We start from the raw sequence: 24161 nt of genomic DNA, 5'->3' as shown, positions 1-24161 counted from the left end.
TGGCACCATCACAGGGGTAGAAAGGGCACCCACTGACAGTCTGAGGGGGCTACCCAGTGTGTCCTGCAACAGCTGGAACAGTTCAGCTGAGCTGGATGCAGAACCAGGGAAATAAAAGACCAGAGAGACCTAACTGGTTACTGGATCCAATGCAGGATTGTTTTGTCCCAGTGCTCCCCAGAAAGACTGCCATTGACTTCAGCTCTTATTCCACAGACAGGAAGCTGGTATCCCTGAAGTGGGATCAGAACCACCAACCGTTTAGCTAACCGCCCAAGGCTGTCCTGCCTGGTAATGTGCCAGGGGACTTTATAATCTGCTAAGGCATGTGGAAGCTCACTGTTGCCACAGGGGCACAGCAGCCAGGTGTCCCGAGCTGTGTGGCTAGCCATTTCCAAGCGGCAGCCTTGGACTGGGCATTGGCTCATTGTATGACCCTGGATGAGTCGCATGAAGCCCTTGCCTTTCTCTTTCTCCCCATGGCAGACCAGGCAGTGACACACACCAGCTGTGAGGAAGGGGGATGCTGAGGTTTAATTAGCTAATGCCTATGCAGCTTTTTTGACTGTAAAGTGCTGCCCGCCTGCCAGGCATCTGTAATAGGTTTTTCTGGAGTCTGCGGTTTCTAGTCCTCTCCAATTTGAACACAGCCACCTGTCTACACCACACATCCCCCTCCCCAAGGGAGCTGCAAAATAGAGAGGCAGCAATAGAGGAAGTCCACTGGCACTGGGGATACTTTGGGGTGGCTGCTTAGTGCAGGGGGCTAACCCGGGTATTCAGTGTAAGGGAAGGAAATTTTGGAAGACAGATGAGATGGGCTTCTTTTGCTCCCCCAGAGGCATCGTGGGTAAAGAGTGAAAAGTGATGCAGGGGGATCATGCCTTCCCCTTTCCCTCTGAGGGTGATGTATTGCCCGAGAAGCAACTACATCAATACTCAGCAGAGACACCAAGGAAGAAATGGCTGGGGAGCCTGAACTGTCTACTCACTCTCTGCCCAGCAGAGGAAGCCTGGCTCCTGTGATATCAATGGGAGCTTTGCCAAAATTTCACCTCTGCTGTCTCTGTGGGTTGAAGAAGTGTAAAGGGGGCTGCTGGCAGACACAAATAAGCAGGTTTGGCATCCGGGGCAAAACCCTGCAGGGAAGAAGGAGGCCATGACCTGAGCTAAAACCTGCTGTGTGGGGGGAAGGAGGTGAGAATGAGGGGTCAGTGTTACCTGCCCCGGGGACTCAGTGTCACTGGCTGCTGCTGGCATGGAGCGGTTTGCTCGGCTTTAGCTCTTACTGCTGCTACTACGGACAGAGAGTCGCTGCACCCAGCTGCTGCTGCCGTAGACACACTGTGGGGCTACTGCTGCACCAGGGACCCTTTGGGGAGCTGTCATTCAGGTGCCCCCTCTAAGTCAGTGTCCAAGACTAGTACCCTGCTTGCCCACCATAAGCTATACTACTGGGCATTTATTTGTCTATGCTGGGTGCCAAGGACAGTGACCAGTCTCCAGGGATGCTAGCCTGGCACTCTGCAGAAGCATTCATCTCACATCAAAAGGAAAACATTTTCTTTTGTGCACTGCCCAGAGCTGACACCCATTTGGGGGATGATTAATTATTTGCTAGAACAAAGAGACCCAGCAGAATTGTGATGGGAGCTTGCAGCTTTCCCGTAACAACCAGGACCAGCAGCAATTCTAAGAAGAAAAGTAAAAAACATGTCCGTAAATTAATATAAACTGGCCTTTCATTTCCATTATGCTGGTCTGTGTTAAAATGATCCTCAGGACTTTCTTTTTAGCCCTGAGTCTGGGAGCCTTTTACCTCGTATCCTCTGCAGCACCAGTGAGTCATGTGCATCGCAGACTTTGAGGATGCGCTAAGGCTATGTGTGCTGGGACCACAGCGGAGCCATTTAGAGGAACCCAGGCTGGTTCTAAACAAGCTGGTCTGTCTATACAACACAAAGCAGGGCCATGTGGGGATACTAGCTTGGGTTCTGGAAACAGCACAGCCTAATTAGTCTGAAGAACTTTGCTGAGAAGCTGGGCTAATGAACTCTGGCACAGACCACACTAAGGCAACTATGCCACGTCTGGTTTCAAAACTAGCCAGGAGGAGCAAGATGTGGTATGGCTACACAATGCTGTGTCATGCCAAATACACACACCCTTCCCGACCACCTCCCAGCACTGAGATAGGACGTGTCATGAGACAGGGATTTTATTCTGGTGATGATTCTACTGGATGTGGACTCGATAATTGAGCAGTCCCTTTGACTCCATGGGAGTTTTACTGCAGTGAGAACAGCTGCAGCCTGATTTTCATAGCTCCTTCTTCCATTCGAATCCCTAATTCAGAAAAGCTTCACTGTTCAGGAGAGGATTTGACAGCATACTCTGCTTTGAAATGCCCAGAGAAGATGGTGCAGGCACCTACCCTGGAGATCTTCAAGAGGAGACTGGATGCACACCTTGCTGAGGTTATTTGACCCCACAAGTCTTTCTTGCCCAGAGCAGGGGGGCTGGACCCAATGATCTCCCGAGGTCCCTTCGAGCCCTAAACTTCTGTGAATCTGTGAGCACGTTTCAAGTTAAGTGCTAGTTTAAGTGCCTTCTTAAACAGGGAGGGTGATAAGGTTTGCATTTATGTGCTTTTCTAAACCAGGATACGAGTTCCTGGGCCCCGAGCACCTCTGAAAATCCAGCCACTCAGAACTGTCTAAGCAGGTGCTTCACAATTTGGCTCAGAGCCTATCCACATTGACAGCAGTGGAAATCCTTACTCTTGTCTCCTTTTATTTGAACACAAGCTCTTCACTTTAGAAATTCGGTCAGCTCAAGGCATAGGAGAAGTGGGCTTGCTGCTCTCAGCCTGGCCAAAGCGACTGGCCATCAATGTTGTAAAATTGTCTCTCAGATGCTCTCAGTCTCTGCTCAGAAGGAAGAGGAGACTAGGAGAGCATGGGCCTCCCGGGCCCTGGAGCGCTGCGTGGGAAGTTGCACAGAGAGCACTCCCTGTCCCCTTTAATTAACTCTTAAGGGTGCTGGCCATGGCAGTATGTTTCTCAGGGGTTACCTGCATCCTCTGCATGTCGCTGTGAGTGAAAATGGGTAAGAAGCCTTCGGTCTGCTTGGCCAGCATGGCCATCCCATACACCACCAAAAGAATCACCACGGCCCTCCTCGAAACCATCCTTGGAACTTGAGAAAGTCTGAAAGACAGAGGAGAGGGCAGGTCATGATAAGCTAGTGGGGAAGGCTGCCTGCAGCCTATAAAACCAGTGCAGAATAGTTTAAAAATATGAGCTACAAAGATGCCCTCACTGAATAGAATAACCCAAAACCCAGGACTTTAGCATGGACTGCCCAGGAGGAGTTTGGGTCTTATAAATACATTTCTTGATCTCTGAGCAGCCTTCCACTCCATGTCTATTCTTCCAATGGTTTCTGACACTGACAGTAGCTGTCAAGTGATAATCTCACATCTCCTTGAAGATCTGACCTGGAGCCAGCGTTAGCCAAGGGCTTGATCCTATGAACTGATGCACAGCTCCTCTCCTGAAAGATGCAAGGTCTCTCACTTTCTTGCAGAAGTCAACCCACATGACCATGTGGTCCACTCGCAGCCAACCATCTGGTGAGACAGGTGGGGATGCTTACCTGGTGTGGGAGAGAAGTGCTCTCTGCAGGTACATGGGTTTGCATTTTGGAGCCAGGAGCCTTTGTGACTAGACAGGGCCCTGTAAGGAGCATTTTGCCCAAAGTGTCAGAACTCTGTATTTCTGAACAAAGATTAAAGCTGAGATTTTCAAAAGAGGGCAGTGATTTTGGGTGAGTACCTGCTCAGAGATTCCTGAAAAAGTTTCAGTTTTCCGAGGGTCGGTGCATCTGAATGTCATGTCCCTTTAAAGACAGATAAAGTTCTTTGGGTAAATCTGATATCTCTTATTAGACCAACTCATGGAAGAATGTTTCCAACTATTTGAGTTGGATTAATAAAAGATATCAGATTTAACCAAAGAACCTTGTCTACCCATGTTCTTAGACCAACATGGCTACAACCTATGTCCCTTTAAAGAATGATGTCACTTCTAGCCAGGCTCTGGTTTCCAACAGATGAATGCTGAGAGGGGTGTCTGCTCTGGAGAAGAAATCCTATCTATGCAAGGTAAAGGGCAAGACAGGCCTGCCTAGAAGTCCTCTAACAGACTAGCTAAAATGGCTCCAGCTGGCCAGTTCTTAGGTATTATCAGCTCCAGCTTATTTCCCCTTTAAATTATGAACAGTTGCATGATTTCTGAAACCCTGGATTTGACTATCTGCATAACAAATAATTGATTGTGAAATCATGGCGCATCTTTGTATAATACATCATAGATTATACAAAGCTTTTCACCTAAAAATCTCGAAGTACTTTATAGCACTATCCACACTTTACAGAGGGGGAAACTGAATCATGAAAGGGTCTCAAGTCAGTGACCAAGCTGTAGCTCAGGATTCCTGCTTTAGGAAGAGATCTTAGTGGTCAGAGCAACAGACCCGTCATGCTCTAACGAGCCGCTCCATGAGCTAAGAATACATCCCAGGGGCTCCAATTCCCCATTCTCTGGCCCAACTCCAAGACTTCCCACCCTCCTTGAGCTGAAAAAAGACCCTCCTCCCTAGCAAATCTTGATCAACTCCCCTTTTCTTAACGTGAGACAAATGCCACCGCTCATAAACAGGTTTGTTCAATCTGGAGCAATAATTCCTATATTAAAAACATGGTGTTGCAGAATTTCAGAGCTTCCCTGAAGTACAAAGCCCACACACATTCAATAGAAACTGCTTCAGTTTCCTGCCTTGAGTCTCCACAGTGAGGAAAGTATAGTGATTTAGCACAAAAGCAGTAGCTTTAATTGTTTTATTAAGATCTTTTTTATATTTTCCTTCAATAAGCTTGGGGGGAGGGAAAAGGAAGCAAGGCAGTCATGTCCCACGCTCTAATTCTATAAGGATTTATAGTCTTCTCCCATTGGTGCACTGGGTTTTTTAATCAAGCTCTCAAGGAGCCCAAAACATCTTCTACCACCTCAGGCCATGGGAAAAGGTTTTAAAAACTAGTCTCCACCTTGATTTAACAGCCATTAGCCATCTGAAGGAGGATTTATATAAACATTAAGCACCCTTGTAAAATATTAAACCCGTCTTTTGGAGCGCCTTTAACAAGGTACAGGCTTACAACTTAACTACTTCCTTCATTTTCCTCCTGATCCTTAATTATTTTTTTAAAAGCTCTGGTTTCAGGCATTATTAAAGGGACATCAGGTCAAATTTGCACCCCCGCAAATGAGATTTCAGACAAATATCAGCTTGTGAACCAAAGACTAGTAGAAACAAATTAATATTCCTCCCATGCCCACAGTTTTTGCCAAACAATCATTTTGGCATTGAGCGCCAAGAAAGGGCCATCTCAAATGCCACCAAATTAATACAGGAGGTGATGTACCTGCTGAGACCTATGGATCCATCTGCACCTTGAGTCTGCTTGCCCCATGCCCTACACTACATGTTGTTGTTCGCACTGGTGCGAATTGCTACGGGATCAGAATGATCAGACCAGATTTCCGATTTCCTGTTGGGGCAAACTGGCATTTGCTCCACAGAAGTCAGTGGGATTGGACTAGATGTTCCCCTGAGGTCCCTTTCAGCCCTGTGTTCCTGTGACTCCTGCTAAATGCAGGAGAAATGAGGTCCCTCCTGTCATAATTGCTTTGGGACAAGGAGCAAAAAAGCCCCAGAGTGGACAAGACCCCTGCGGAGGTTCCTCTCTTATGCCAGGCAATGAATCGCTGGCTTATCAAACCCATGCATTGCACTGGGAATTGTGCCTTAAAATCAGCTGCACCACCTGTCTCCATGAAGCGTAGCGTTTGCTTGGCTGTAATGATCAAAAGGGGATTGCCCAGCTCTTTCCTTCTAACAGGAATTACCATGTGTATGCTCTGATACGTGGTGTTATCTCAGTGGGATCATTCTTTTGCTTCATTTCATTTATTCTGTAACTTCAGTAAAGTACTGTCATATAAACCCCCCTGGTCTCTGCCTTCATCTCCTATTGACTAGCTCTGCGTGAATCTGTTCTCCCCCAGAGGAAACCCCCCTGCATTTGCCAAATCAGCCAGCTGGTCCATGGAACGTCCTTTAATTTGTAAACAGGACATGTCTTTCATACTTTACAACTTCAGCCCAGTGTCTTCCCAAGCAAAGATACAGCTTATTTTGGAATTAGCTTCCCAGGTAGTGGAAAGCAAGGGGAATCAGAGTGGCACCTCAGTGCAGCACACGGAGCTGGGTTGTATGCTCCCTGCACCTGATGTTGGCTTGGAGATCAATGTGAAGTGGGTGCAAAGTATGGAGCATTTTTGATCCCCTTGTCACTGCTGTAAAAAATCTGCCATGCAGTGACGGACCAGGACCAGGATCAGCTGAGGACCAGAGAGGGGAGTTCAAGAGTTAATCTAGACAAAACCTGCCTCTGATTCATCCCTTGTGCACTCAAAGTGTAACACTCCAGACAGGAGACACTGCATGTCCCTGAAACATCCTCCATTGTCTGACGGGTGCTAACTGGCAATAATGAGAGTGGCGTCAAAGTAATCAATGCTCATATGGAGAGGGACGAGTGGAAAGCACCTTTCCCCTTGTTTACGCATTGATTTTGTTCCTGCCCTCCCCAACCTTAGTAAACTGGAACCATCTCTCCTATTTAAAAGTTTCTTTGAAATCAGCTAACTCTTGGAGCATCAATTCTGCAGATGGCAGCTGGACTGGACCGGCCCTTCTGATCAGGGGGAGGTCAGAGGGAGGGAGACCTGACACAAAAATTGGAGATGAAATTAGGACAAAGGAAGGAAGAATGAAGACAAGAGGAGAGAGACTGGAGCAGAGGAGAGCCTTGGGCATGTATGAAATGGGGGTCCTAAATTGAAGCGGTGGGTTTTTAAAAACACTGCTTCAATTTAGGGCGAAGTAAAGCCCCATGTCATGTACACCCGTGTCTTAGCTGCCTTTCCAGCAGTGGGGAGAGGAGGGTGAGCTGCTGGTGGGTAAAGCGGTTCCTGGGCTGGGTAGGGGGCAAGGGGGGTGGATGCTTCCCTCCGTGTCCCACTCCTATGTCCAGTGTGGGGGAAAAAAAAGAAAAGATCAGGCTTGCCACTTTTTTTTTTCCTTTGGTGGAGCCTGCCTTCCCGGGCTGCTGCCAAGTTGCCTGCACAGCCCCTGAGCTGCGTGGAGCCCAGTACTTTGCTCCAAGGCTGTAGGACAGTAAACTAAAACCCCTCAGAGGTGTTTTAGTTTGCTGCACCCCAAAGTCATTTAAGGTGCATTACACCACCGGATGTACTACACCGGCTCAAATTAATGCACAATACACCACTGACGTGTGCAAACACCAACACCATTAAAGTGATGCAAAAGCATTTAACCTGCTTTAAAGTGTCATGCACACATGCCCCTCATTTAGTCTACACACGCCCTTTGATATCAGGGTGAAAGCAAGCAGATTTATATGCTATCAGAGCCTATTCAGAGCCACCAAAGCCTGGAGCAAACATCTTGTGTACGGGGGTGAATTTCAGTCATCCATGAACCTAAACTCAGCCTCCTCTGTGAAGGAGGTAACACAACAGGCATTACATCCCTGTTTATCAAATGGGGAAGCTGAGGACAAAGATCCATGCGGCAGCCCTGCTAGGTGTGTAACCCAGGAGCCCTGAGAAACAAGACTTCCTCGGAAGATAAGCAGCTCCTCTGATTAGCTCACTGCATAGGTTTCAAGGTGCATGTGGGGAAATAAAGACTGATCAGGACAGCTGGTGAGAGAAAGTTCATTGGGACCTCATTCCTCCAGGATCTGCAGTCCCATCCATATCAACGTGTGGGTTTCACCGGGATTTCATTCCTGACTAACACCTGCCCCACCCAAAAAATGTTCTGACAAAGGGCAAAGGTCCTGTGCCAACATTTCCATTTTTTGTTCTACTCTGACATTGTGTACGAGATCCAGTCACAGCCAAATGGTTTGATCAACCCAATTTCATCTCTTCAATCTCCTCCCTCGCGAGGTCTGAATTTTTTGTTTTTTCCTCCCGCTCAGAGCCTGCAACTTCCCTTCAGCTGACCCAATCCCATCCCATCCCACCGTTGAGCTCTGCTCTTTCGTACCGCAGACACCACAAACAAAAACCGAGCACACCGGACACTCACCTCGTGCGTGTAGCCGGGTAGGACTCTGATCTTCTGGTCTCTCCTGTGAGCTCCTGCTTGGTTTCTTACCCCTTATATACTTGCCAGAAGCACCGGTAGGATATCACCACCCATCATTGGTGCCCATGGCTCCCAGAGAGGGGGTGGGCAGATAGCTGAAGTGCATGGAGACAGGTTTGTCACACAGGCAGCAGGTGCTTCTGCGAGGAATTTGCTTTGAGAGTTCCCAGTCTCCAGGGAAGGACACCCCACAAATGGTGGCCCTCAGGATGATTCAGCTGGTCTGGGTCCACCCTGCTTTAAGGCAGTCATGCACCATGAATCTAGGGTCGTGCTGGACAAAGCATCCAGGCTGCCTGCCTTTCACACCCCTTCTTCATTCCATTTCTCACTGCTTGGGCAGAAGTTCTCCAAGGCTGGTTTCATGTCCACCCTTTGCTTCAAGTCCCCTGCCCCCTGAGCCAGATCTGGATGTGGCTGAGGCAGGGATTAATGCATCCATCACTTGCCCCATGCTGCTGATTCATGTGCCCACTGGGGCTCCATGCCTTGGATCTGTGGCTGGCCTTGCCCTACTTGCCCAGCCCCCAAAATCCCCACCCTAAGGGCCGCACAACACAACTAGGGCTGGATCTGGCCTGCGGGTTGTAACTCGGACACCCTTGGCTTAAGTGGTGCCAGTGTGAGGGAGCAGCCGGTCTCATTGGAAAGACGGGCAAAAGCAGGAGCAGCACCCAGGTCACTGAAGGAGTTGGCTCCCTGGATATACATTGTGGGTCAAATTCAGCACCAATCTATGTCTCTCTGATTGGAAGGGAGGGCATTTTTGTGGTTCCTGCAATGGACTCAGACACAGAAAGCTTGAGTTAACTGCCTGCTTCTGCTAGGATACTCTCTGTGCCTGTAAGATAGCATAATGGACCTTCCTATGTCCCATTCCTGTGCTTGTTTTGTCCACTTTGACTAGGGCGGGACCCTCCCTTACCACGCACACATGACAGCTGCACAAGGACATCTGGATATCGACTGGCCTTTCTAAATGCTACCCCCTCACACACAAAAAATAATAACTGCAATGCCACAGAGACAAATGCAATTCAGGGTAAAGTTTGACCTTTTGGTATTACGCAGGCATGGATCTGAGAGAATGAATGACCTACAGGAATATAGAGCTAAGTAATAAATAATAAATAAAGTTTTACATATTAAATTTATCTATCACCATTCATCCCGAAGAGCTTCGTGGTCTGAATAGACAAAGGAGGGAGAGACATTCAGACCAGGCCACAGGATTTATTTAACTCTTAAGTATGTATCTTCCCTCCCTCCATTACCATAACACCTGAGCACCCCACCGTTTTTAACCCGTGTATACTCACAACTCCACCAAGGAAAATCATTCCTACTTTTTTCCCTATGGGAACCTGAGGCAGAGAGCCTAAGCCACTTGCCCACAGTTACCCAAGAGGCTCAGGCTACAGTAAGGGCCTGAACTCACTGCCACCCAGGTCCCAGACTAAATCCCTCACCCTTGGATCTTCCTTTCTCACTAGACACACAGAGACATAGATTCTCTGTCTCTCTTTGTGCCTTTGGCTATCCTTTACAACCAGGCACAAGCAGCACATGCTGAGAGGACAACCCAACATAGAAGCAGTCTACACCACTCTGCACAGATGTCAAGGACCCCCAGGGCAGAGCAATACTTAGGCTGTTCGGTCCCTTGGGCAGCACTTGATCCCAGGCCAGACTCATTTTACATAGCACTTAAATGCCGCTTTTATTTAAAAAGGCATCTACTCCCCAAAGCACCTGTTCAACAGAAAGACCCCCAAGGATGTCAGAGGGCTTTGGGTCAGCCTCCAGCAGTGCATGGCATGCCACCAGGTTTAAGACAGGCTCTAAAGAGTGGCTTGGTCTATGGACTCCCAGGGGAATATTGGCTAGGCAGTTTGCAGTCACCCAATGTGGAAACTAGCCCCTGACACCAAAGTGAAATCCTCCAAACTCTTGGGGGGAAAAAAACCAAATGGAGTTTTCCAGCTGTAACTGGCCAGGATGTTCATTTCACATCTCACCTGAGCCTCGGGTCCACGCGAACCAACCTGAGCCAAAAAAGGAGCGAGGGAATAAACAAGTTAGCAAATGTATGAAAGCCCACTCTGTTTAATAGCTTTCCAGAGTGTTACATCTGTTGTTTGAAGTAGCATTCCTGCCTCTCTGATTGAATGCTCAGCACTGGCAATATTGGCCAGATACAAGGAGGGGCGAACTGTGAAACAAGCCAATTAAAAACAGTTTTTCTTTCCTGCCCGGCATCACAGCTGGTCGATACACCGTGTACAAACTCCAGCTCCTTACCTGGCTTTCACAATAGCTTTCCTGCTGTCATCTCAGTCAATAATGCTTCATTTGGGCCAAACCATTCCTTACAAAATTTGCCAGTAGTTAAGATGCTTCCCAGATCCCTTTGTATTTATTACAGTTTATCACAAAGACAACATTATGGGCTTGGTTGTAAATCTTTAGGAGAGGTCAAATAGCTTCTCTCCCTTAGAGCATGTATACGTGTGTGCGTGAGTGTTTAGGGCAAAGGAAACATCATTCACTAGCTTGTCTTCCCTAAAGAATTTGCAAAAACTCATTTGACACTTGCTTTCATTTTAACTGAATTTTCAATCTTTTTTTTTCCCCTGCCTATGATGGATGCAGCTGACGAGTCAGCAGATGGTGTTGGGGAGCGACAGATTAATTACCAAGAAAGGTCACTTTTTCAAAGTGCTAAACTTTCACATGGCTTGTCCCCTTTTACCACAAAAATGTGGCTGCTGGCAGCGCTCCAGTCCATCAGCAGTGAAGCCTCCTGGACCAAAGGAATAACCTTTAAAATAAAAGGAAAGACTGTAGAATTAATCACATTTGCATTAACTGGATACAGTACACCAGGTTCTCATCTCAGTTATATAAGCGATGCACCCATTTACCTATGTCACCGGGAATGGAAGGTGAACGCAGCACTTGAAACAACGGGGCCAGATCGTCTTTTGCTGTAAAAACAATGAAATGCTTCTAGCTCTGCTGACACTGAAAGCTCTTTGGGAGAGGAATCATCTTTTTGTTCTATGTTTGTACAGCACCGAACACAACAGTGTCCACGGCCATGTCCAGGGCTTCTTAGTTCCAACACGCTGTAAATGGCAAGTGATATTAACTGTGGCAATTTTGCTAACTGTGGATCTGGTCCATCATTTCTTAAGTTTCCATATGGGCACAGCCTGCCTGGAATCACAGAACCATAGAAAATGAAGCTTGGAAGGGACCTCAGGAGGTCACATCTAGTCCAACCCTTGCTCCACAGGTGACTGGTAGGGGAAGCTGGGGGGGGGGGGGGATATGCCCCCCTGAGATTAGCCCCTGACTCAGGACAGGGCAGTTTTTTTGCTGCGTGGGCCGGCGGCATGTTGGGGGAGGAGGACGGGGGACACTAGCCACAGCACAGGAGTGGGTACCCCCCACGACTGAGGAGGCACCAGTCACCCCTGCCCTGCTCAACGCAGGACCATCAACATCATCCCAGCCAGGGCTTCGTCTAGGTGGCTGCAGGGGGCTGCGTGCATGCGTGGAGAATCTCCATCTTTGAAACATTTGGAGAGCAAGTTAGACAGACCCTTGGCTGGGATGGAGTCGTCTGGGCTGATCCTGCCCTCAGCAGGGGGCTGGACTAGATGCCCTTGTGAGGTCCCTTCCAGCCCAACTTTCTCATGATCCTCTAATGGCTGAAATATGTCCCCAAAACCTCCACCTAACCAGGTCCCTCCCTGCAACAGCTCCTGATCTGCAGTCCCTCTCCAGCATCAGTGTTTCATAAAGCAAAATCAGCAGAGACTGCATGAAATTGGCTTTGTTTGCAGCCCTATCGGTAGCTAAAGAAGTTATCATAATCTGGAGTAATTTTAGCAGAGAACAGGCAGTGGCTAATCCCCATTAAACTGTATACCAATTATGACACCCAGGGAATCAAGGAAAAGGTGAATCCCCTTGCCTGCAGCAATGAACAATCCTTTCAAAGTTTCATACTTCCTCTGGAGCCCCGCACATTGTGTTGCCTTGTGTTTGAGGTATTTTAATGGATGGGGTGCCAGTACAAGTCTGAATTTCCCCTCTAGGGTAAAGCAATAGTCTAAGTAAACCACACTGATCTGTGCATGGGCATTGATTAGCCATGGCTGGTCTGCTTGTGATATTTATACAGGCTGTACTGCAATACCATGGACAGATGGAAGTTCTTGAGCAAGATTTAAGCATCCGGTTGCCTAAAGTTAGACTGTTAAGTCTATCTTGGAGCAACTGAATAAATGGCCTGATTTTCAAAATGCTGTATGTAATTGGTGTAATTGGTACTTAGCACTTTTGAACATGCTATTTATTTGCACAGCTAAATGTAGAGGAAAGGAGCTTAATTTTAGGCATCCAGCTTTGAAAGTCTTGGTCCAGCTGGATGAGAGAGAGCTGCTCCAGACAGCATTTTCCTCGCTGCTCTCTATGCGTGGATGTGATCTGGACACAGAAGGCCCTGCTGCCGGGGACTGCTGATCCTTACTAATGAATAAAGTGCCCGTGGCAACTTTTAATGCATTTTTTCTAAATATTAGCTCTGTATAAATATTTGAAATGCACGAGCTTAAAGCGCATGTTAATTTGGGGCATAAATATTTTACGTGCACAGACTCATACTCCTGTTTCCATCCTCTCCTCGTGCATCAGTTACATTTCTCCCCACTGCTCTGTGGTGTAATTCATGTTAATTCACTGCTGTAGCAAGGTTGGGAGAGAGAATCAATAGCAGGATTTAACTCTTGCTGATTTCAGGCAACACGTCGGACGCCTGTTTCCATCAGCAAATAGTGATGTCTTCAATGAACAGGCGGCTTTATCAGCTGCGTTTCTCTCCCTCTCTCTCCTCCCACTGTGCCTGCCAGGTGGATGTACCAAATCCAGAGCCACCAGCCCAATCCAGATTTCATTAGCAATCTTCCCACCAACTGCAATGAGCTCTGGACTAGGCTCCAAGTTAGATGCTCTAAAGCTTTGAATGGGTGTCCAAGGATGGAGTGGGGATAATCTTTGGATGGAAGGACCTGTTGTAAAGCCAGCATTCGTTTAAAGCAGAAATCACCTCCATGTTGTGGACACCTCGCTACAAACAGTCGCAGCCTGGGGAGCTGTGGTTTGGTGCCTGGTGCTAAAAGGAACTGCATTGACTCGCGCTGCCTGAGGTCTGGCAGCATGACAATGAAATGGAGAGCAAAGCACTTCTGTGGTCTGACCCTGGCTCTGCAATCATGGCCTCTCAGGCTATGCCCTGGTTAGGTTGGCATTTCCAAAACCGGCTGCTAAGGACATGTCTACAGAGCAGCGCTGTGTAGAGATGCCAAGCTGGCACTAGAAGCAGCATAACCATGACAGTGGTGCTTTGCTCCAGGCTAGCCCTACTGGCTAATCTCCAGCTGAGACGTCAGCCAATACCTCTGGCATGAGTCTTCACTGTGCTGTGTAGACAGGCTGAGGTAGCACCAGCATCTCAACACAGCACCACCCCGCATCAAGATGAAGTACTTTTTGTTTGGACTCAGTTATTTGGCGCCCGGCTCAAGATACCCAACACCTCCTTGTTCAGAGCTGATGAGCCCATGTCGCTCCAGCAGAAGCCTATGGGATCTGCAGACACTTAGCATCTCTGAAAATCAGGACGATGGTGCTGGCCATTAGGTATTCAAGTGTTATGCCGCTTCTGAAAATGTTGGCTTCTCCATCTTGGCTGCAGTAGCTATAAAAGGGGTATAACAGAGGAAAAAGATGCTTTGGTTGGCCTGGTCCTGGGCCCCTTTTTTTTCTCCTCTGCCCCAACCTTTTCCAGTGTGGAAATGGATAAAGGAAAAAGATAAAAGTGGGAAAAGGAGGAAAGTTGTTACCTCCAGTTATTAATTTTTGTCCAGGTGCCTGAACCCCCTGCTGCTCCGTCCCCCGGGGGTGGGGGTCAGCTCAGTGTACAGCACTGGCACACGGTGGCTTGCCACGTCTCCGAAGAACTCTGTCAAAACAAGACCTAACTGCGTGTAATGAATGCCCGTGTGAGGCCCCCAAAGACGGCAGGGGAAAAGGCTGGTAATGGAAGGCATTGTGTGCGCCTGACAGTCCTGCGCTGACTCCGGCAGCGGGTAAGTCACTTAGCATTTCAGGAAAGAGTCCATTTTCCCCACTCCTAGGGAATACTTATTAGATTTCATGAAAGAGCAATTTAGCCTTTACACATACAGGGCACCCACTGACCTTTTATTTTCCTATTACTTCTCCCTGGCCCCCCTCTCCCCGTTCCCATATCAAACAACTGTATATCAGGTTAAGCATAGCAAGACGGAATGCTAAGGCAACGAGAAGTGCATTAAAGAGCTTGCTTGCATGAGCTCCTCGCACAGTCGAATCAGCAGGAAGATGATGTATGATATTCTCGCTCGCACAGAGGATGCAAAATGAAGTGCCATGGCTGTCTGGCAGGCCAAATCCTTAGGGGTCTTTCCTGGGGCAGCCCTCCCTTCCCTTCTCACCCCCCAGTGAGGCCAGAGGATGTTTAGTCTGAGGAAGGAATGGGTGTAAACTGCAGAGAAAGAAACCCCGGGGCTCAACCCCATGCGATCTGTCAGCCTTGTCTGCGGAGATGATCCGTCAACGTGCGAACTGTAGCATGAAAAAGAAATAGCTGTTCTCAATGCTGTTGGGTCCCTGGAGATTTTGTGATACTGTGAACTGGATTAAGCCAGTCTTGGATGCACAGGATTTATCAGCCCTTTCAGGGGCGAGCTGCCTGTTTCATTCCAGAAATCCTATGCGGTTAATGTTACAGTTTATCTGCAACCAGGGATAAAAATTCTCTGTTTTGTTTATCTTCAAGCCAGCAAGGTAGGATCCCTTCAGCCAGGGCCAGAAGAAACACAGCCATGGGGCTGCAGGGGGAAAAGGACGACCCATATAGGCATAGCAAGGCCTGATTCTTCCATAGGGGATTAACACTTACAATAAAGAGCAGTTTAATATGGAAAACCCAAAAACCTAGCTTAATATGGAAATACTTAATACTCTGTGAGAAAGGGCTGATGATTGGTCAGAGCTGGAACACAGTGCAATATCCTAGGTGAAACCAGGGCAGAACTCCTGCTGCTTTCCTTGCGATCAAGCTTTTCATGCCCTGAAGCCTGGAATCAGACCAGGTGTGGCCGATTCAAAACTGGGTGAAGCTCCCTTCATATCAGTGGGGGTTTTGCCTAAGGAACAAAGTGCAGCTTCCAGCAGGGAAGATAAAGCCTCTTCCATATAAACAACCTCAAAAGGTTTCCAAAAAGGAAACAGAAGACAAGACTCATTAAGAAGGGCAGAGGGGAAGGATTGATTATTGGCTTGTTTACCTGGCCTGTCAGCCCATTGTTTTGCTGAATTCGCTTGCTGTCTCTCTCTTTTAGATGGTAGCTCATTAATGCCTTGTGCTGTGTGCTTGTACACCACCCAGCATGGTGAGTCCCTGGTTCTCATCGGGGTCCATAGGCACTAAAACAGGTGCTACCAAAAAAAAAGAAAGAAAAGAAAAAGTCAAAGTCAAAGGCCTTCCCAAGCCTAGCAGCCCCGTGGCTGCCATGTAGGGTTGCCAACCCTGAATCTATTCCGGGAGGTTTCATCACTTGATGTAACGACATTAATGACTTTACATCAGGAAGGCAAATGCACATTACTGTTACATTTTAAAACCCTACTGGACAACTCTGTAAATCAGAGTCAACATTTAATATTTATTTTAATGAATGCCCTATCATTTCTCTCCCAAGTGACTCTCAGCAGTCTCCTGGAGATATATCTCTAATTCCTGGAGACTCCAAGACAATCCTGGAGGGTTGGCAACCCTACTACCATGGTTAGGGTTGGCAGGTTCTGCAGGTTCACCTCTCAAAGGGCAGGTCCCCATGGGCAGCTGGGTTAGCTCGGAGTGCAGAGCGCAGCAAGGATTGATGTCCCATCTGTGGTGCTGCAGTAACACTGCTGAGAACTTCTGCGACCGGGCCCCATACTCAAGCGTGGCAGGAAAGGGAGGAAATTACAGTTCAGTCCGAAGGGAAACAAAGGGAGGTATAGGAGTTTGCTCAGCTGGCAGGAGCTGCCCAGGAGAAGGCTCTTGCATGGAGGCACAGATTCAGCACCTGTAGAAAGCCTCCCACTGACCTTCCTCAGTGGGAGACTTGACCCTCTGGCTCTGACTTGTTCCCCAGACATAGGGGGTACAAACTGCTATGAAGCCAGGATGCAGTTATCTCATGCTTCCAGCATGCTGTGATACTGGGGCAACAACCAAGAAGACCAAAATGGACTTCAAAAACTCAAATGGTGGTTGGGGGGGGGACCTTTTAAACTTCTTTCCTCCTGTGTCCTATAAAATGTACTACGTCCAACCAGGACTTCCTAAGACACTACATTTGATGAGGGTGTTTGTACAGTGGCTGGGAACATTACAGTAAGACGCTAATAATAGCTTTAATAATTTACAAAGCTTTTGCGTGCAATTCCCTTATAATCGGAGGATCTCCGAATGATTCATGTGTTGTAATTAAATCTTGCACCCCTCCGCAGGGACTGCTATTATTATGTTCAGCTTAGAGAAGAAGGCACAGCACAGTGAAGGCCAAAGGGTTCAAATCTGGGGCACCTGCCTCCTAACTGGGAGCTCTTGAGGATGGAGACTGACATATTTTTTAAACGGGTTCGCATAATACCTGGTGCCATCGAGTCCCTGAGCTGAGTGGGACTCTTAGGGACAAAATAGAGAGCATAAATAGTATAGGTGCCAGGCACCATCATTTCCACTGAAGACTGGAGACACTTAGCAGCACTTGCTGAGATTGCATGGGGAATCAATAGCAAAGACAGGACTTTAACTCAAACCCCCTGAATGCCAATTCCCTGCTCTAGCCACTAGACATTACCGCTGCTCTCCCTGCCCCAGTGGAATCTTTTTCCCAAGAGCAAAGCTGCATCAATGATTTGAGCTCAGATCAGTTTGGAGACAGACAATGAGGGAAGTTCTCATGGGAACAAGCAAGTTTCCTGCTTGCCCTGAGGATCACATGAACCAACAGTGTACCCTTATGAGCCTTCAGTGCGCCCTTGTTGCAAAGAAGGCTAATGGCATACTAGGCTGCATTGGTAGGCATGTTGCCAGCGGATCAAGGGCAGTGATTCTTCCCCTCTATTCAGCACTGATGAGGCCACATCTGGAGTCCTGTGTGCAGTTTTGGACCCCACGCTACAGAAAGCATGTGGACAAGTTGGAGAGAGTCCAGCGGAGGGCAATGAAAATGGTTCAGGGGCTAGGGGAACATGACTTATGAAGAAAGGCTGGGAGAACTGGGCTTATTTAGTCTAGAGAAGACTAAGGCAGGTTTTAATAGCAGCCTTCAACTCCCTGAAGGGCGGTTACAAAGAGGATGGAGCCGGACTGTTCTCAGTGGTGGCAGATGACAGAACAAGGAGCAATGGGCTCAAGTTGCAGCAGGGGAAGTTTAGGCTGGATATTAGGAAAAACTCTCTCACAAGAAGGGCAGTAAAGCACTGGAACAGGTTACCCAGGGAGGTTGTGGACTCTCCATCTTTGGAGGTTTTTAAAAGCTGGCTCAACAAAGCCCCGGCTGGCATGGTATAGTTGGGGTGGTCCTGCTTTAAGCAGGGGGTTGGACTAGATGTGACCTTCTGAGGTCCCTTCCAACCCTCTTTTTTTGTGATTCTATGATCACCCATGTTAGAAGAGGTCTTGGTTTGCTACATACAGGGTGCATCTACACAAGACAGTTACTGCACAGTAGACTAATACAAGTAAATACAAGTACTAACTATCCTGCTGTGGAGTAAAAAACTCTGCAGCAACTCGTGTGCAGCCACTGCCACAGCCAGCCCCCCTGCAGCAGGTTGACCCACGGGGAGCAGCTCTGGGCTGGCAGGCTGACCCCCTGCCAGCTAGGGCTGCTTTGGCCTGCTCAATGTGCTGTTCTCCTGGGCACACATTCAAATGGCAATAGACTCTGAAGTTTACTGCTTCACATTAATTGCACATGTAGACGCACCCACATATACACAGAATTGTATCCATGTTCCCTTGCTTTGTATGGCTGTGCTGCTTATGCATCATGCAAGATATAAAATGATGCTTTTAAATCAGTATCTTGCAAGCCACTGCAATAGGCTACATCCTAATTTATTGTTCCTTAAAAGACTATGCATAAAAAGACCAGGGTCTACAGCTCCTCTGGAAGGATGGTATTTCATAGGGCTCTTTTTTTTCCCATGCAAGTCATTGCTAAAGTACCCACAGGGTTGTTATGTGATCAGCAGCAGTGGGACAGGAGCCCCAATGCAGTCATGAATGGAAAGGAAGAAGGATCCACAATACCTGTGAAGATGGCTCTGAACTTTGGACAACTCCAGGTGTTCCTCTTGCCTGCCAGCTTCCCTTCAGTCTGTAGTTTTCTGCAGCAGCAGAGACCCTGGAGAATCTTTCATGAGCGGGACCCTGCGAGGAAGCAGAGAGACAGGGCTTCTTGGGTACGGGGCTCACTGGAGCAACAGACTTGGGAGGGGAATGTCTGAGCTATTAGCTGCCTTGTGTTTTTGTTGCTACTGCGGTCAGGTAAGCAGGATCCTGTGAATTTCTTTTGTCAGTAAGCAAGATTACACCAGGCATAGATCTGCCATGCATCATCGATTTTGCCTAATGGAAACAACCCCGCAAGGTGCTGAATATCAGCTAATTGCTGCAGCTGACAGGGAAACTGCGCTTTGCAAACCTGTGTATTCTTTTTGCCAGCGGAGGGCTGGGAGCTGCGGGTTGGAGCTGTCACCTGCCACCGAGTTAATCCAGCCTTGAAAAAACCCCAACCAAATTGTAAGTGCATCTGTGTCCTATTTCTCCCTGTCACACATTGAAATCTATTTGATCCACTCTAATGGATTGATCTACAAGTTGGTGCACACGTAACCTGCTTTGGGCAGCAGGGCTGACAGCGGTTCGCAGATCATGACCTGCCAGTTCCACTCAGGCTCACCTCTGCCAGGAGCTGCTGGGAATGAATCCAATTACGGGATAAAGGGTTTTCTTCCCTTTCCATATGGGCTCCATAATGCTCTGGCTTTGTCTTGCTTTAACCCGTTTTCAGTCAGGTGAGATCGCCAGGCAGGGATAAGGCACTCAGCTCACCGGCTATGCCCAGCTTTTTCTGCTATTAAGACAGGCTTTGTGGGGGGGATATTGTTGTTGTCCAGGGTTGGTTCTTGTCCTCCCTAAGAGACTCATACAAAGCTTTCAGAGAAAATCATTATAAACTCAGCCAAATGCACTTAACATAATTCTGCCACCTGGGCCAGATTTTCAGCTTCCGGTCTTGCACCTGGGAATGATTCCCTTCACATAACTCTTGCAGATGATTTACTGTGAGGGGTGTGGGAGAAGGAGTATATATATTCTTCATCAGGCCCGTGCAGCAGCTGGATGGGGCATTAGAGCCCTTCTTTAAGGTCACAAAGCCATATTTTAGTGCTGCAAAGCTAACTCATTGCACCAGATTGCTTCTATCTGGGAGGCCAACTGGGAGCCGGGGCAAGACAATGAGGTGGAATTTCTCCCTCTGGGGGAGTCAGGCTGGTGCATTCAGGACATGTGTGGGCTGGAGGGAAGAGTTCAAAAGGCCTGTTTGTTTCCTGATGGTTTTTTATTAGCATGGTTCTTATTTTGATGCACAAATTGGAAGGAGAATTGGTCCATGGTTTGTTCACCAACCTTCCTTTTGCAGTTCTTGGCTCTGCAGACCAAGAACAACTAGGATGGTTAATCCAGTGACATAAACGCTTAAAACTAGGCCAAACATTGTGCTAGGTGTAGTACAAATACCTAATAAGAGAGAGTCTCTGGCCCAAAGAGCAAAGTACAGAAGAAAACATCCATCTGTTGAGGACAGAAGCCACTGAACTGCACTAGAAAAGACACATGCTCTCCTCTCTCCACTTCCATCAGATGTTACCTGAATTCTCCAGTCACACCCTGGGCATGAAGTTGTTCATACAATCATGGAGCTCACCTCTGAGACACGACGTACAAGAGTTTCCTCGTCTAACAGACACCACCATTTTCCATTTTCACTCTTAGTGGATAAAAGATGCTGGAGAACTCTATATTTCTGCCCTGAACATGTCTGGAACAAAGTATTTTCTTCTGCCAAGTTGAGCTGAGTCTTTTGGGTGTTGCTCTGCCTGCTGCTGACCTGAAGAATATCTAAATTCAAATCAAGGAAAGAGCAGAGCTTGCAATATCTGGCCTGATGTTTGCTTCACCTACCAGAAGCTGCAAAGGGAAGAAAGCTGACCTCCTGAAAAGAATGAAGGTGGGAAGGGAGCTCTGCCAACTTTATACCTAGGGCCAGAGAGGAAATCAATGGAGCTACTCAGGTTTGTCCTGGCTGAGTATTTGATCCGTAGATTGTATCTCTAGGAGCCAGCAAGCCTGGAACCTACCGTCTCACAGCATCCAGACATTATATTAGTAACTTTGTGCAGGCTCCTCAAAAGCAGATGAGTGGCTTAGTTTGCTAAGTCACATTAGCTTCACAGTGCTCGACTCCAGGACAATACAGCCGTCTTATCGGTGCAAAATCAGAATTTTTTTTCATTACTATTTTGGTTACAACCTCTTTGGCTGAAGCTGGTTACAGATACAGACCTTATAACATATGCATGTGCATACTTGGGACTTTTACTGAAATGAGTGTGTGAGGGTTATTGTGCTCATGTGACACATCTCTTTGAAACACGGTCTTCAGAAGCTCTTGGGATACTGCAGGGGTTTTAAAACTTTGTGGTACCATGACCCCAGGGGCAGTGTGCAGTGCTGGATGGTGGCAGCAGGGGACAGGGAGCTCGCACACAGTAGCCGCCGCCATCCACCACTCCACGCCGCCTCCAAACACCGCTTCCTTGCGCTGCTGTGCATACCTCCTGGGAAGTTAGCAACCCCTTTTTAAGTTTGAGAACCCCTGAGATACTGGATATAGAGTCTCTTGATTCACAAATCAGTGGTTTGGATCCAGCCCAGATTGGAAATGGTTAGGAACGAAGCCAGGAAGACTACATCCCAACTTGCCTTGACTTCGAGAAGGTTCAGACTTGATGATCTGATTTAGGTCCATTAGAGAGCGTGGGTCTCCAGTAGCAAAGTTTGGACTCAGAGCTGGTCATTCCCATGGTCTGAAGAAGATCTGGGTTCTGGTTCAAGATCTCTAGCAGTTATTGGAATCCATTACAATCTGGTCTCCTGTACACCAGGGCAATATGAGGAATGCACAGAGAAATAACAGACAGGTTTAAATTCAGCCCACCATACAAAGCAGGAAAAGTTTCTCAGTCACTGTCTCCTGAAGAGCACAAGACCAGGTTTAGATCTTCTTTAGAACCATGACAGCAGTGAAGAGCCAGAGCAATGTACCTTCTTTCTGTGCTGCAAGGAAGACTGGAAGGCAGATCCGCATGGAAGCCCAAGCCCACCAGCACCATCTGTCCTCAGTCCATATCCTAAGCATTGCCAGCTTTGCCCGGCAGACTGATATCGTAACAGCATCTGGCTTACCAAGTAATTTGCTTGAGTCGTTTGCCCAGAAAAGCCCCCACACTTTATTAGTTTGTAAACTCTTTGGGACATCACTGCACTTTTTGTTCCATGTTGCACAGCACAGCTTGGTCCCAAACCCATAACTGGGGCTCCTACACACTTCTGTAATCCCAATGACAAATGGTTATTAATGCATTTCTTCCAGCATAGGGCTTTGTCTCATTCTGAGAATGCAAGATCATAAGCATCATCTCATAAGTGATAATTGTGCTCATGTGTTGGCAGCTTCAGCTGAGAGACCAAGGATTAAAACAGCCAGAGAGAATGAACTTCCCTCACGGGCCTTTTTCCAGGTCAGGAAGCACTGCGTGGAAACTCGCCCTGTGCTGCTCAGTTCTGGGGATAAACAGAAGACATCTGTCTCTGTGGGGGGAGGGCAAAATCTGCTTGGTGCATCAGTAAGAGCTCCCGGAGCAAGGAAAACTGTCCCAGATTCTCTTTGGAAGGTGCTATCTATAGTCTTTATGTAAAACAAGCAGCCTGAAGCAATGCATCTTACAGTGGCAAAGTCGCAGTGTTTGGAGCCAGGCCATTTCTTAAAAACAAAAGATGGACCTGGTCAGTATTTGGGAGGGGAAGGAAAGTCCAATCAGAGAGGGAGAGAAAGATCTCATTTGCTTGCGAAAGGGCAAGATGGGTCCCATCTGGGCCACAGCAGAGGACTCTGCGGTATATCATGAAGGAGGCAAGGATGCATAATCCAAACCCAGGAGCAAAGAGAGGCTGTGCAGCGTGTTAGGGGGCTGAAGGCAGACGTGGCTGCACTCAGTAAGTGGAAAGATGACATGGCCAGCATCCAGGACTGGAAGCAGAGTGCAGCCCTTCGCGTTCTGAGCAGAAAATGATGTTTTCTGCAAATCCCGCAGAAAATTTTCGGTGACTATTCAGCTGTGGTTTTAGACACACCTGATCCGACCGCGCTCAAGGCCCTTTGATGTTTCACTCCTGTGGACATGGGCGCGAGGGAAGCGCGCTGACACAAACACTAGCAATAAAGGCGTGCAAATTAATTATATATCCACACTCTCAGCAAACAGAAACAGTCGCTTCTGACTTAGCCGGCTGATCGCAACACAGCACAAAGAACAAACCCTTGCGGAGAAGGGATCGCAATCAAGCAATGAAGTATTAAAAAATAAGGGGTGGGGGAACTGTAATTTCCAATCATGGATACCTCTGAAGAAACAGCTTAAGCTGCAGGCAGGGAAAGAGGCTGAATTCATTAGGTCTGTATCTGGGATTGTAAATAATATCTGGTCTCCATCAGGAAGTAGGGAGATCTATCTTTGCCTGAGAACAGAAAGCAGCTGCCAAACCTTTACACTCTTTCAGGTGCTTGCTATTATTCAGGTTTCCATTTCTATGCAGCAACAGGCAAGGAGGCCCTGGATTTATGGGGAAGGAAAAAAAGGGGAAGAAAGTTTACACTGATGGGAAGCAGTAGGAGCTGCCGTTCTTCATAGAAGTGGAGCAGAATGTGTAGTTATCAGCAGATAATCACCTGCTGGTGGCATTAACAGGCTTGTAGCACAGGCTAAATGCTCAAGATCCCCTGAGGTGTGATTACCCCTTGATAAATAAATGTGTGCACACACAAGCACCTGCCCTGGCTTCCCCACCTGTAGCAGAAACAGCCTTACCAGATATGCTCTTAGAGCCACAAGGCTGGATTCAGACGTCATTGTCAGCAAATGCACATGACTGGAGCTGCACTTGCTTGCACCAAGTCAGACTTAGGCCCACCGACTTCAAATGATGAGCACTTTGAGCAGCGATCCCTGGAGCCTACACTGGGCTCCAGGATACTAAGGGAGGCACCTAAGCATTTGACTTGGCCCTAGGATGCTTGAGAGATAATCTTTGCGCCCTGTGTAAGCTCCATTTAGATGCTGTGAAAGGAGAGGTTGCTGGTCCTTGATCTCACCAATGGGACCCTGCTCCTTGACCCTATGCTGCAGCCACTAGACCAGACTCCCAGCGTGTGCAGCCTCAGGCCTCTCTCATCCCACTCTTGTTAGGTTGCTCTGGCTCCTGCTAGCTCAGGGTGCCCTGTGGTTGCTAGTCATCTTGGCCATCGAGTGCTTTACTGTCACCTGTAAGTCAGTGAGTACCATCTGTGTGTCACTGCTACTTGAGCCATTCTTACTGGGGCAATGACTTCAGCCTGCAC

At 47.8% G+C, this 24161-nt stretch overlaps 1 protein-coding gene across 5 annotated transcripts in view; it reads right to left on the bottom strand.

Moving 5' to 3' along the window:
* Positions 1 to 24161, bottom strand: part of MLN (motilin) — a 33599-nt gene that overhangs the window by 3387 nt on the left and 6051 nt on the right. For 2 of the 5 annotated variants that reach the window (XM_059717044.1, XM_019484898.2), the window contains 6 exons: positions 18728 to 18847; positions 15705 to 15855; positions 14217 to 14335; positions 3658 to 14071; positions 3500 to 3555; positions 3074 to 3209 (listed from right to left, as the gene is read on the bottom strand). In XM_059717044.1, the coding sequence (XP_059573027.1) occupies positions 3074 to 3209; positions 3500 to 3555; positions 3658 to 3750 (285 nt within the window). In that variant the 5' untranslated portion in view covers positions 3751 to 14071; positions 14217 to 14335; positions 15705 to 15855; positions 18728 to 18847. The remainder of the gene's footprint in view (positions 1 to 3073; positions 3210 to 3499; positions 3556 to 3657; positions 14072 to 14216; positions 14336 to 15704; positions 15856 to 18727; positions 18848 to 24161) is intronic. The other 3 variants (XM_019484899.2, XM_019484901.2, XM_059717045.1) reach the window with 3 other exon arrangements.

This window comes from Alligator mississippiensis, chromosome 14 (assembly GCF_030867095.1).
Source record: "Alligator mississippiensis isolate rAllMis1 chromosome 14, rAllMis1, whole genome shotgun sequence".
Taxonomy (NCBI): Eukaryota; Metazoa; Chordata; order Crocodylia; family Alligatoridae; genus Alligator; species Alligator mississippiensis.
Note: the sequence above shows the minus strand (reverse complement) of the source record. Positions and strands in the feature narration are given on the sequence as shown.